The 15012-nt window shown below is 43.2% G+C and overlaps 1 protein-coding gene across 3 annotated transcripts in view; it reads right to left on the minus strand.

The window, feature by feature from the left end:
- The window catches only part of LPIN1 (lipin 1), a 73323-nt gene that overhangs the window by 46403 nt on the left and 11908 nt on the right, over positions 1-15012 (minus strand). For 2 of the 3 annotated variants that reach the window (XM_058551767.1, XM_058551766.1), the window contains exons 2-6: positions 8692-8892; positions 7812-7907; positions 4347-4654; positions 2810-2935; positions 618-725 (exon numbers count right to left, since the gene is read on the minus strand). In XM_058551767.1, coding sequence (XP_058407750.1) covers positions 618-725; positions 2810-2935; positions 4347-4654; positions 7812-7907; positions 8692-8883 — 830 coding nt within the window. In that variant the 5' untranslated portion in view covers positions 8884-8892. The remainder of the gene's footprint in view (positions 1-617; positions 726-2809; positions 2936-4346; positions 4655-7811; positions 7908-8691; positions 8893-15012) is intronic. The other variant, XM_058551768.1, reaches the window with a different exon arrangement.

A 15012-nucleotide genomic window follows, 5' to 3' on the forward strand; every position in this document is an offset into this window, starting at 1 on the left:
TGTGGAAACACTGAGGGAATAGAGGCAGAAATCTGAGACCACTGCATGAAATGAAAGATAAACCTACGGTCCTAAGCCTTAACATCCACCCTACGCTATTCTCCAAAATTCTGTTCTAGAAATGCACAGAAACATCTGATTCCATTATGCAGAAAGTCTCACGAGCTATTTAAAGAGTTATAATAGCTTCCTTATACTAAAGTGGCATGCTAAAAAATATCTCGTAAACTTATTTGTTGAACAACCCTAGACACAAAGCAAAAGATCATATCCCCCAATTTTATTCCATTATTCTGTTTTTCAAAGCACTCCACAGAATTAGGAAGAATTATATGCTTAACCCTAATTTCCAGAGAGTCAAATTTAGTACTTTAAAAAAAAATCTAATGATCTACAAATGCTTAAATTGAAAGGAAAATAATAATCTATATGTATTATCTTCATAAGTAATTTGGTTAGTAAAATAGATTTGTAAGCATTAGATCAAAATTTTCACTTCATATTATTGATATGTATTTTCTGCATAAGTAATGTAGTTAATGGTAAAATAGATTTGTAAGAGTTAGATCAAAGTTTTCATTATTGAAGACATCCACGTGGGGAAAGAACCCCTCTACCTGTCTGAAGCACGGAAGTGGGAAGACTGTGGAGGGCAAGAACTAGAAAGACCTCCCTCAGCCGCAACTGCCAGATGGAGGGGAGTCCTTTTGCAATCTATCAGGCTACTGGATACCACATGTAGACATTAAAAGAAAGAAAAAATCATAGGTCAATTAAATTAAGAGAAATTTCACATAAATTATTTGACTACTCTCAACAATAACATTTCTAAGAAAATGAACATACTTAGGCAACTGACAATAGCAGAGGACTACATGCTGAAATCACCAAGAAACCAACATGAATTTTCTGAACCACAAAAAAAAACAGGAAACTGCCAAAAGACCCATTTCACTTTCTATTTCATCCATATGCCCATAAAAGATTGTTTTTACAGTCAGAATTTTTTCTGGCCAGAATTTAGTGCTTAATCAAACTACATACTCCAAAGATTTGATAATTTGTGCTATCAATTGTCTCTTTAAAGAAAATACATAATTCCAAGTATGGAAATGTATCTATTTATCTTAATTTGTAATTGCATTTGACAGTGGTCAGATCCATATAATCTGACACAGTCATTATTCTGGATTCATAAAGCAAAACATGAAAGAGAAACATATTCAGGGTTCTGTTTAAAACATTTATTTTAAATCCTTAAAATTAATGTAGACTGTATGAATAGATTTTTCACTAATTAGTGGTTTCTAACTATTCCACATAATTTTTTCCTAACGTACTGTGTTTTTGCCTCCTGAGGGTTTATCTCCACAAACCTAGGGAGAGAATGGATGAAGTTCCAGAACGGTCTTGTATCTGCACTGTCCAATATGGTAGTCACTAGCTGCATGTAGCTATTGAGCACTTGAACTGCAGCTAGTTCAAACTGAGATGTTCTGTATATGTGAAATACACAACAATTTTAAAGACTTAGTATGGAAACAAGAATGTGAAATATCTCATTAATAATTTTTTTAAACTGATTACTTGAAATGATAATATTTTGGATATACTGGGTCAAACGACATATATCATTAAAATTAATTTCATCACTTTCTTTTTTTACTTTTTAAGGATGGCTACTAGAAAATTTTAAATTACATATGTAGCTAGCAGGATGTTTCTGTTGGACAGGGTTGGTCTGAAGACAGACAGACCTTGACGAGGGGGCTTCACAGGTCCCCAGCCCCACCCTGGTTGACTAACAGTCATTGCCAAACCAGACATGTGACATATCTATTTTTCTCCGACCTCAACTTCAGCACACACCCCTGACTGTGCTGTCTCGTTAGCAAGATCAAACTGGAACCAGCAGGAGTGTTTGCATCAGACTGGCTTCAGATAGGAAGACTATGAAACCTCTTTTTCATTATCACCACACTCTCAAGCATTCTGAGACATTTTTTTCCCAATAGCCTTCCCTCCACCATGAAATTTTAATGCCATGGATGTGCTCTCTATCTCTTTATGTGCTCTGGCCCTTTAGAGGCCACAAACCATTATAATATCTAAGAATTTTTTGCCATCCAAGAAGCAATTTTTGCCCTGATGGGGGTGATATCATTCCTGTTGAGAACACACGATTTAGATCTGTCCCCTCCCCAGTTCTTCTGAAAACTGCTCGGAAGGGCTCACAGTCTCACAGGTTTCGTTGACTTAACAGTCTCTGGAGCCTCCAGGAGGCAACCTGCACGCTGAGCAGCTCTGGTTCTCCAAGGTTACACGGGAACTCTCGGGCAACGTCCGAGTTCATTTCAGGGAAATAAACAGTCTTAAACCCAGCAGAATGGATTAAGTGTGGGGAGGAGGCGTTATTCTAACAGCCCCGAATGACCTCAGTGGCTCCGAAGCAACCTCTCTGGGTCTGAATTTTACTTTAGTGGTGAGTGTCAAGAAAGGCTCAGTCACCTGGTCTCTCCTGCTGACAACCAGCATTATGCAACTTAACAAGCAGTCTTCCTTTCAATGTCACCCTGGGGAGCTAACAGCATTTCTGCAGTTCAATTATAATGTTAGATAGAAGCTTAAGATCTGCACATGTTCTGCTTTTAATCCTGTGTCTCCTACTTTAAATTGCATTTTTTCTGGTCCTAATTATTTTCATTTTTTATTTATATTTCACTGTTTTCTTAAACACACTTCCTATAACTGCCTTCAAATCCTCTGGACCAGGACAGGTGGACACACACATACATACACCTCAACGTACCTGGCACTGGGTGACCACTCTCTATCGGAATTAGGGTACGACGCTGACTGAGGATAAGTCATAACTGAGGAGAGGTTTTCCTTAGGAATATCTTCTTGGAATGGAGGTATATCATTAGAAAGAGTTCTGGAGAAAAAAAAGATGAAAGTCAAAGAATTATTAGTGATAGATAATAAAGGCAAATTCTAATTTTTCTAGATTATCTCTAAGTGTTTTATAGATTGACATGATCTCTTTTTAAACCACCCAGGCTTATTCCAGGCAGTGGAGAGAAAAAAGTGAGATATAGTCACACAGAAATGTGTTTTGTGTATTTATGCTTTGGCTGAATTATAAATGTAAAATGATTCTGTTCAAGGATTTGGACTTATACACCTGCACGATGATGACACTGCTTGTCATTTACATCGTACCACCTTATATAGTCACTGTCTTCACATTTCATCTCACAAAAGCCTGAGATGTAGATCGGGCCCAACACTGGACCCAGGGGGCTATAAAACTCTCGTCGTGCAGCGGTGGAGCTGCCAAATAACAGAATGACCACACACAGATAATGTTTCATCTAGCACAATAAATAAATGATACAAACCAAATGATTTCTTATAATTACAAAATGATTGCAAATCTACCTCATTTCAGGTATAACATACTCATTACAAAATACGATTCACTATTTTACTTATGCAGAGGCCATCTGCCTGTATTTTTGATGTTACCTGAAATATCTATCACTAAGTTTGGAAATTAAAAGCCATGCAGGAAGGCAACTGTAATAAGCCCAACCACTCAGTTTCTGAGCCTGCAGCAAATTAGAGGCCGTGGTTGGGAGAAGTGACATTGCCAATTTGCCTTTATTTTTAACCAGGAAAAAAAAAAATTTTATTCTGAATAATGAAGCAGGAAGATATTCTTGATCTTCCTTATCCCTTCTTAACAAGATACAAAAACAATTATCAAAAATGACACTGAATTACATAAAAATCTGAAACATCAAATATTCTTTACAAATGGGATTTGTCTTTTAAAACTGGCATTTTTCACCAAAATAGTAATAGAAACAGAATTTCACCACACTGTTAAAAGCAAAGAAAAATAGAACAGACATTAAATGGACATTAAACTTTGGGCTTAATCACAATTGAAAAGAAATAGTCTATCATAGATTAGCCCTTAGCTAGAAATCAGCCTAACAGCCACGTACACAGTTGGTGCTCAAATAAAAACAAATAGGTTCTGAAACAACAGTTTCATGTATGAAGTATTAACTTGTTCAGTTCCTCTATCTTAGTTCTGTTCTGGAATGCTGAAGTTATCAGCCAAGGGGGACTGGCGTGTTACCAATAGTCTCTTAGTCGTAAGCTACACCAAATCTTCATGCATCTTTAAGATTGGGTCCACATGACTCGAAACTTCAAACTAAAATGTATTAACAGAAGAATAAGAAATTCTGCAAGAAAAAAGCGTTCATAAGAACCATCTTAAAAGATTAATTCACCCAATTCTAGTACAGGCCCTGCCTTTCCTGCACATTTACCTACTGCTGTCCAGCGGTTCTGTCTCCTCATCGGAGCTCATCTCTATGGGAAACATGTCTTCATCCTCAGACGTGTTCATGTTGTCATCCCTTTTCAGGGTGTCCAGCTGGGACTTTCTCCTCCTTTTTCGTCTCTTCTTCACTAAAGAACTACTTGAAGGGGTCTCACTGGGAGGTAAGACTTGGGCTGAGGTGCTGGGGTCCAGGCTTCTCATCCTATCTACAGAGTTCCTTTTCAGCTGGCACTCCATGCGCGAGGCTCCTTCTGACAGGATCGGGGAGGTGGCCAGGTGCGTGGGGATCACTTCCTAAAAGACAGAAAATATTTTCAAGAGAGTCTTGTTAATTTGGGTTTAAGGAGCAGGATGGTGCCCAAGGGCAGTGTTAATTTAGGAGTGCAAGCACTCCTCGGGAGGACCACTCAGGGCAGCGCAACAAAATATCACAGCCACAGTGATCTGGGGATGTGATGTGGCTGCCGAATCTGGTGGAGGATCACAAAGACAACAATTCATTAAATGCCATTTTGTACTGAATCCTGCATTTTCACAATTATAACAAAGTGAGGTGATTATCAAGGATTCTGGACCACCAGAATTCAACTTTGTCTGAAATATCCAGCATAAAGAAGAAAGAATGGGCTTTGAGACATCACATCTCCCTGGGAATTGACTCAATTTTGCATTTCAGTGTGTGCATGTGTGTGTGTTTGAGAGAAAGAAAGAGTGAGCGAATGTGTATATGTGTGCATTTTTAACGTACACTGCATTAAGACAATAATAATTTTTTAAGAAAACAGGTGACAGTCCTCATTCCCCTGCCTGCACAACAGCACATCCAGGTATGTGGCTGTCAAGTAACTAGATATTGACCCTCTTCTTAAAAACAAAAGGAAAAAACACATGGCCTGTCAATTTAACAGTTGTTTGATAATGATTCACCAGTTGTTAAAAAACTATAGCAATCATTAATGAATGACTCGTTTATTATGAGAAACCTGGTAACAAGAATATATATAAAAAAGAGGGATAAATGCAAACCTGCTGCTGATGGCTGAAAGTGGTTTAGAGAGCATGATGTGCTAGATGGATAAAATCTACAACTGAGGGGTGTAGCCTTAGGCTGGAAGGAATATGAGAAGCCATCTCACCCCGCTGCTCAGCTGGACCAAATGAACAAGAAACGCAGAGTACTGACCCTGGGTCAAGAGCAGAGAAGGGTCCACAGACTGAAAAGAGAAGGGCAGACCTCTGCAGGGGCAGGGTAGATGGCATCCTGCCACAATATGGTGACGAAGGACATAGGCTCCCAATCTCCAGCAGCCTCCCAGGGACAGTAAGCGGCATGTGTATGGGGCAGATCATACTCTGGCCTCCGAAGCCCTGTCCCACCCACAGGCTCCCTGTAAGGCCCAGCTAAACCCATGCAGACCATAACCTGGTCTGCAGCTCCCACCGCATCCTCACTCAAGATGCTTCCTCAACTTTCATGGCACAAAATCGGTCTAAAGCCAAGGGGCAAATTACGCAGGTGTCCTTTTGAGGTGGAAAGAGTTTCCGTCAGAGCACTACTAGAAACCAATCAATAATTCCCAGAGCCTTCCCTTTAAACAGGGAGATAAAAAGCAGATGGGCAGGGCTCCCTGATGGCCACAGGGTAATTACAAAAGATGAAAGGCAGACGACGACAACGCTGGTCCTCCTCCTCCGTCACATCTTTGGGTTCCAAAAGGAAGCAGAATCTGAAACAGTTTTGTCCTGAAACTGAAACTACGGGCATTCGTTTTAGAGTCTGGAGCTATTTAGAGCTAATCGTTTTTAATCAGGCTCTTTTCCCATACAGGAGCTTGTTCAAGTGCACTTTATTGAGGAATCACTACATCAGATCCCTTCAGAGTGGCTTTCTCAGTGAATGAAAAAGTTAAAAAAAAAAAGTGGCTTGTCTTCAAAGAAAATATAGTGGCATATCTTCATGACCTTGGATTTGGCAAAGGATTCTTAGACATGAGACCAAAAGCATGAGCAACAAAAGAAAACATAGATAAATTGGATTTCATCAAAATTAAAAACTTTTGTGCCTCAAAGGACACAAGTGAATAGATGACCCACACAAAGGAAGAAAATATTTACAAACCATATATCTGAGAAGGGTCTTATGACTTATGTCTATAAGGAAAATACATAATCAACTTTTATAACTCAATAATAAAAAGACAAATAATCCAATTTAAAAATGAGCAAAAGATCTGGATAGACATTTCTCCAAAGATATATACAAATGGCCAATAAGCACAGGAAAAGATGCTCATTATCATTAGGGAAATGCAAATCAGTACTATAATGAGATACCACTTCACACCCACTAGGATGGCTAGAATCACAAAGTCAGATAGCAAGTATTGATGAAGACAGGGACAAATCGGAACACTCGCACACTGCTAGTGGGAAGGTAAAATGGTGCAGCAGCTTTGGACAACAGCCTGGCAGTTCCTCACATCTCAAGCACAGAGTTAGCACAGGAGCTAGCAATTCCGCTCCTGAGTAGATAGCCAAGAAAAACGAAAACTTACGTCCATACGAAAAATTGTACACGAATGTTCATAGCAGCGTTATTCACAAGAGCCAAAAGGTGGAAACAACCCAAGTATCCATCAACACCAGAAAGGATAAACAAAATGTGGTATATGGATATAAGGGAATACTATTCAGCCATACAGAGGAATGAAGTACTGATACATGCCACAACACAGATGAACCTTGAAAACATTACACTAAGTGAAAGAAGCCAGGCACAAAGGACCACACTATATGATGCCATTCATATGAAAGTTCAGAACAGGGAAATCTATAAACACAGAAAGTAGTTTAGTGGTTGCCTAGGGCTCGGGGGAGGATGGAGGGGCTGGGGGTGGGGATGGGGATGTGACAGCTAAAGGGTATAGAGTTTCTTCTGAGGTGCTGAAAATGTCCTAAAATTGACTGTAGTGATGGTTGCACATATATGTGAAAATACTAAAAACCATTGAATTATACACTTGAAATGGATAAATTGTATGGTATGAGAATTATCTCAATAAGGCTGTTAAAAATTTTTAAATAATAAAAAATAAAAGTGATTTGGTCACTCACTAAACAGAAATTAGAACATCCAACTGTTTGAGGTTTCACACATCAGTATAGTTTGTATGCTTTGGACAATGGTGGAGGCAAGTGTGATTCGGTTCCTGTCTCCCTAGACACAGTGAGAAACTGAAGCAGGCCAGGACTGCTGAGTGGTGTGGACAGAGCACACATCCACCCTGTCTGGCTCAAATCCCTAGCACAGGTAAACAGCTGCTCTTCTCTGCTGCCGTCACCCACAGAGCCAGGCGCGAGCACCACGTCTCCACAAACCTGCTGTCTCCCGGATAAGCACTGCTTAAAGCTCACAACTAGGAACTCACCTTGACCACCCTGCCCTCCTTACCTGATCATTATCAGTCTCTTGAACAAAAAAGGCTTCTCCATTATCTCCTAATTTCATGTGCAAATCCACAGATTCCCCATTGATTTCTATGTCAACCTGAAGGAAAAACATACGTTTAAGGAAACAATGAGCTGCCTTCATAACTGGACACCTCATGGGGGATGGCCGTGTCTCTACATGTTTAATCTATATATATCATCACATACATCCCCAAAATATCTCACAATTCCAAATCTCAATCAGTTGATCCCGTCCTACATGCTCTTCCCCATCAAGAAACAGAGTCTATTCCTCAGCCCCCCACCTTGAGCCCTTGTGATTGCCTCAACAAGTAGAGCACAACAGAAGTGACACTATGTGACTTCCGAGGCTGGGTCAGAGAAAGAACACAGCGTCCTCCTGGCTCCCTCTCTCTGGAGATGCTCGCCCTTGTAGCCAGCCGCCATGTTTTGAGGCCACATGAGACCACATGCAGGTGCTCTGGCCAACAGCCTAGCTGAGAGGCCAGCCAAGAACCACCAGGCATAGGAGTGAACGCATCTTCAGAGGATTCCAGAGAAGTGAGCCTTTCAGCCAAGGCCCCAGACGGCAGAGCGCAGACAAACCAGCCCTGCTGCACTTGGTCTGAACTCCTGACCCACAGAGCCCACAAGCTTAGTAAAGAGTTGGTTTACATCACTAAATTTTGGAGTAATTTATACAGCCACAGTAACCAGAACAATTTGCATTAGTAATTGTCAATTCAGGGAACAGCCCTTTCAAATGGAGAGCTAAAAATCTGGGTCTGTTAGAATCTTTAGATATGTGAAGCCACAGAAATACGACGATTTTCTCTAAGGAGAGAATCTGTCCCCCGGGTCACCGAATCCTCCGCTCTTACCACTTTCTCTCGGGAGCGCAGGACGCCCATCTTCCCAAAGCGGACGTGGAAGGGGGAGCACTGAAGGGTCCCGTTGGGTTGGCGGACAACGATGATATCGATACATCCAGACAGGGTGGCAGGATTCAACCCCTTGTAGAGTTCCTTCACGGTGACAAACACCTGGCCCGCCAACTGCCCGACGTAATTCATGGTTTGAGCCTAGAAAACAGAGACACAAACAAAACACCCACAGACGCACAATCAATTAATTCGGGGAAGGTCGTCTACCTAGAGCCCGTCACAACGAACTCCTCGTCATTTCAAAAACCTCTATTCCACGTTCGACTTCACACCTTGCTCAGATCATTTTGTTCCACTCGCATGGGGTCCACTACACCAACCCCCACCAGCCATCTCACCCACCCAAACAGCAAGCCCACCAGTCTCCACCCTCACACGGTCCATCCCAGGGCCCCCGAGCCCAGGAAGCCCGATCCCAGTCAGCACTGGGCTCTTCTGCTGAGGTCCACGGTACCTGGTTATATCATCCCCAGGGCTCTTGCCACCTGTGCCTCACTCTGTCATTACATGCAGGTTTTACAGACTAAATCTTAAGACCCTTGAGAAAAGAGACTATATTTTATACCTCTTATCCCCCACTGTGCCAAACAGAGTAGGTACTTAATATTATTAGTTGGAAAAAAAAAATGACTATTTTTCCTTGAGAAGTGGGAAAAAAAAGGACTTTTATTTTGAACAATTTCCATCCTGGTCCTTGCCTGCCCACCTGATTCTCTGCCACCACTCCAGGCGATATTTGTGCCCTGCTCAGTCTGTCTGCCCAGCTAATCAATGGAAATCCACTGGGCAAACATCCAGGGCATTTACTCTACAAAAGGCCTGGCGCTGGGGACACAGAGACACAGCCTCTACCCCTGAAGGGACACACAGGCTCGTGAAGGAGAGAGAAGTAAAACACAAGTAACAAGATATATGTCATTGTCATCATGTCTGTTTGGTTTTAAGTCCATGTTAAGGGAGTTCCGACCAAGGAAGGAGGGGGATGCATCACAGAGGAGATGGTACTCCACGGGCTTGGAGGAACACTGAACACTTTCAGGACGAAGAAGGCGGACAAGGGCCCTGCAGGAGGAGAGGCTTGTGCAGAGGCACAGAAGGGGGCTGTGCCTGCAACTGAGACTGTGCAGGGGAAGGACAGAGAGGTGAACTGCCAGGAGATTCGGATGGGGCTATATGCAGCAATGCAAAGCCATTGGAGATTCGGGAAAAACAAAATGACGATTCGATCGTGATTTAGAAAAAGCATGGTGGTAAAAATGCAGAGAAGACCAGCAAGAAGAGAAGGGGAAGGCAGGAAGACTAACTGGTGGCTGTTGATGGTGCAGACAAGAAATGACGCCAGCCTGAAAGGGGGCAGTGAAGAAGCAATGGAGGCAAACCCAGGGACATGCAGGTGCAGAATCACGGGAGTCTGAGCTGGCGCTGTGCTCTGGCTCTGACACCACCTCGGCGCTGGTCCACACCCGCCCGACTGCCCACCTCGGCATAGCCCGGAGCTGCAGATCCATGGTCTTGCCCTGTCACCTGCCCTGATGTGACTGGGCCACCTCAGATGGGCCCACAGCACACAGATCTCCCCCTTGCAGCCTTCCTCTCGCCACTCCTCCTCCTCCTCGCTCTGCTTCATGGGGCCGCACCATCCACCCTCTCACCTCCCTCAGGGATGTGGCCCCACTCAGTGGTCCTTCCCCTCTCTCGGTCCTTTATTCTCCAGCTCTAGCTGCACTTATACTTCGGGGCTGAGTCCGGACCCTCTCCTCTTCTCTCCTCTCTACACACTTAACACTTTGGTGGACTCATGAGGCCACGCGGTTTCAAACACCATCTGAGCATGAAGGGTTTGCACAACGTAACTTCCAGTCGATGGATCCCAAGACCTCACCCCTTCTCCCGGCCCACATGCCCAGGTTCTCCACGGTGACTGACTACCTACCCAGGGCAGGTGGAACCACACTGACCCCACCTACTTCAAGTCCCTTACAATTACGTACCCCAGTGACCGCCACAGCGCGTGTGCACACCTGTCCCTGAGGAACCCCACTTATGCAGTCTGGCTCTGCAAACCTCCTTGCTCTGATGTGTCACTATTTTGCCATGCGGTTCTCCTGTCCCTCTTTGAGGCCAAGGATCAAGCCTTGTCTTTTCAAGTTAAAAAAACAAAAAATACCTTTGGTAAGCCTCACCTCAACCCTCATGACATAAGCAGAAGTGATATCAGGATCCCCATTTACAAGTCAGGAAACTGAGGCTCAAAAGTGGTGGGTCAAATGCCCCGCATGCACTGGGCAAACAAGAACTGTTGATTTAATTCAAACTTAGAACAGGTCAGAGACCTAAAAGCGATGAACAAAACCTTCAAGGAAAAGAGAACAAGGAAGCCCTCACTGGCTCGTTTTACACTTTTGCAGGAGACCCTCTGGATGGACTTCACTTCCTCCCTCGGATGAGGAAACGAGCAGGCCTCCAGTGAAGGCATGAGAGATGCACAGACCTGCCCCCTCAGGTGACTCAGAGCCAGAGCCGCCCTGCTTCCTGCACGTGCACATACACATTCAAATCACGCACTGTCTAAGTCTGTTTAGCGGCACAAGTTTAACTCACTTCATGCAAAAAGAGGGGGTGCAGTGCCTGAAAAGATGAACGATATATGAAAGGATTCTTTGTAACCCTTTGTAACCTCTTATAGGGAGTCATTTTATAAAAGAAACCGTCACCTCGGTGTTCAGCCTGGATTTTAAAATACTGTGCCCACCGAGAGGTAAACACCTAACTCCATAGCCATGTGCAGGCAGGAAGAACGGCGTTTTTGTACAATTTCCTTCATCACACTACTTCACGTTCACAGGATTCTCACAATAACGCTGTAGGTGTGCAGGCTTTCAGATGAGAAAAGTGAAGGTCAAGCAAAGTGCAAGGAAGCAAAGGCCAAGATCACAGGCATGCCGGCACACCTGGATTCTGGATTCCAGACCCAGATTCTGAAGCCACCTCCATTTTGGTTCTGTCAAGCTCCCTCTCCCGTACCCCACGGCTTCTCCTAACTTCATCACCCTCATACATGAGCTATGCCCATCACGTGATCACCTCCCCAGCAGTGGGGTCCCGCCCCCACAGCCACCGCCAGTGCTACTGCTGCTGCTAACACACTCCTAGAAGAGCTCAGGACCCAGAGGCCAGCATGCTTTATTCATAAAAACGAGATGGCTCCTAACTGGATGGTATCACCCCATCTCTGCATCCTGCTTCTCACCTGTAACATGAGGACATCGGCCTAGATGACCTGCGAGGTCCAATTCCAGCTCCAATTCCAGCTCCAAGCGTTGGAAGATAAAGGCCGCGCTCCCTAATTCTTAGCAACTGAAAGGTCATCTTTAATAATTTAAACTAAGTGTTCCTCTGTTCTCTTGTTCTCAAGGACAAAGCATCCCCCCCCCTTTTCAGTGAGCAAATTCAAGGTTATTGTGCAGAATCCGAAAATTTCAAAGCTGGCAGGATCCAGACTAAGTTGTTATTCCGACATCCTCACTTTAAAGAAATAAGCCCAGAAATGGGAAGCAACTTAGGCAGATCCGCCCATGGCAGAGACAGAGCCCAGACTCAGATTCCCAGATTTCCAGATGTGATCTTCCATCTGTGCGTGCCACGGGATTGGCCTGGTGTATTTTTCCTATCACAAACAATCAGAAGTTGCTTTGATATCCTTAGCTATCCCCTCTGTTGAATAACTTATTTGCAAATCTGAAAATACCTCCATTTGGAAGCAGGAAGTCTGTTCCATGATTCTTAACAAATGACAGGGTCACAGCCCCACCTGGCAACACGCTCCGAGGAGGTGTCTTCAACATCTACTCCCTGGGACTGCCTTAGCTGAGCACTGAGAATTTTTTAAAAGGGAGAATACTACCACCTCACACCTATTTGGATGGCTGCTACCTAAAAAATAGGAAAAAACAAGCGTTGGTGAGTATGTGAAGAAACTGGAACCCTTCTGCACTGCTGGCAGGAAGTAAAATGATGCAGTCATTATGGAAAACAGTATGGTGGTTCCTCAAAAAATTAAAAATAGAATTACCACATGATCCAGCAATTCCACTTCTGGAATATATCCAACAGAACTGAAAGCAAGGTCTCCAAGAGATATTTGCACCCCCATGTTCATAGCAGCATTATTCACAATGGCCAAAAGGTGGAAACAACCTGAGTGCCCATCAATGGACGAATGAACAAACAAACTGTAGTATAAAACACAAGGGAAAATTATTCAGCCTCAAAAAGAAAGGAAATTCTGGCACATGCTACAACATGGATGAATCTTGAGGACATTATGCTGAGCGAAATAAGCCAGCCACGAAAGGACAAATACTATAACAAACTCAGAGATAGAAAGTAGAATGGTGATTACCAGGGGCCGGGGGAGGGGTAAAGGAGAGTTAGTGTTTAATAGGGTACAGAGCTTCGTTCTGCAAGATGAAAAAAGTTCCGGAAATGGATGGTGGCGATGGTTGCACAACAATGTGAATGCACTTACATTAAGTTTACTAAACTGTATACTTAAAAATGGTCAAAACAGTAAATTTTATGTTATGTATATTTTACTACAACTAAATAAAATTTTTAAAGGGGGTGTGGGAGAATACTGCGTTAATCAGAACTCATTTCAGGAAGATGAGTGTTATTTGGTTAAAAAATTTCTTTGGTGGCCTGCCCGGTGGTGTAGTGGTTAAGTTTGCGTGCTTTGCTTGGGCAGCCCGGGGTTCGCGAGTTTGGATCACAGGCAAGGACCTACGCACCGCTCATCAAGCCATGTCATGGTGGCGTCCCATATACAAAATAGAGGAAGATGGGCACCGACGTTAGCTCAGGGCTAATCTTCCTCAGCAAAAAGAGGAGTATTGGCAATGGATGTTAGCTCAGAGCCAGTCTTCCTCATCAAAAAAAAGAAAAAAATTCTTTGGAAGACAGCATGGGCCCAGGAGGCCCAAGACAGCACCCTTTACGAGAAGAGGCATCTGCGCAGCTGAGGGGCTCAGGAGAGTTGGGGGCAACCCCGGCTCTTCTTTATCTGTCCCTCCTCCAGGATCTCTTCTAAATAAATGCTGGGCAGATATTTAAAGAACCCGAGAATAAACCAGCTGGGCGCAAGTTCCCAAGTTTCACTTCCTTCAGTTCTGTTTGAAATAAAAGGCTCAAGAAAGAAGCTAATTTGATTTACCTGAAGATAAGAAGCCAGATAAAGCAGCCCGAGAGAGTCCCCTCCCCACACACACACACCCCGTTAATCTGCCATTGTTTTCAGTTTCCTGGTGTTCCCCAAGACACATGATCAGGCAGTGAGAGGAATATTTGCTTTGAAGAAGGAAGTATCTCAATTACCTCAGGAGTAACCAAAGATAAGTAAAACCTCTAGAGAACAAAACAAAATGCTTAAATTTCCAGTTCAATAGCTTTGAGACAGCTACTCGTCACTAACTCCATACCAAGTTACTTTAAATCTTTTGATTTTTATCTCAAAATTTGGCAAGAAATAGCTGCTTCATCTGACTGGGTTTCACTTACCACCTGAAACAGGATTCCACAACCCTGGTTCAAAAGGTTTTCAAGGAGAGCTGAGCCAAACCTCACAAAAACCCTTTGGCCAAACTGAGATTCTCTAAGCTGTGCTGCAGATTTTCAGGGCAACTCTGAGGTCGAGAAACATGTAAATGCATTTTTTTAAGGTGACATCTTCTAGCTTGACCTTCTGGAATAATACTAATTTTCTAAGGTTATTACACCCCATTGGAATACCACCTTTCCAGTCTTCTTCCCTAAGTTAGAAACTACTTCAACACTTATATTAGACCCAAATAGATAATACACTGAAGAACATAAAAACCCAAAATATTTCCACCTGGGGTTCTACCTTACAACATTCATCATAAACAGCGTGTTCAACTTGAATAGCACCAATTATTACAACTAAATATGGAGATTTGAACTATTTTAGGCCAAGGCCCTTAACTGTCAATTCAGGAATCAGTTGTTCTGCTCATTTATAATGCAAGTAGATAAAAGTGACTTTAATCCCCTTTCTGGTTCTCTCAACTACAACGTTATCAAAGGTACGGTACCTAGGAAATAACAGCTTCTCCACTTTAATATTGCGGTTTGCCCCTTGGAAATGAAATGGTGACGTGGCAGGCAGCATCTAGCTATGTGCCACTATTCTCCTCTCCCCTGAGAAGACTGGGATCAGGACTCAGGCGGAGAAACCTCACC

Source organism: Diceros bicornis, chromosome 12 (genome assembly GCF_020826845.1).
Source record: "Diceros bicornis minor isolate mBicDic1 chromosome 12, mDicBic1.mat.cur, whole genome shotgun sequence".
Lineage (NCBI taxonomy): Eukaryota > Metazoa > Chordata > Mammalia > Perissodactyla > Rhinocerotidae > Diceros > Diceros bicornis.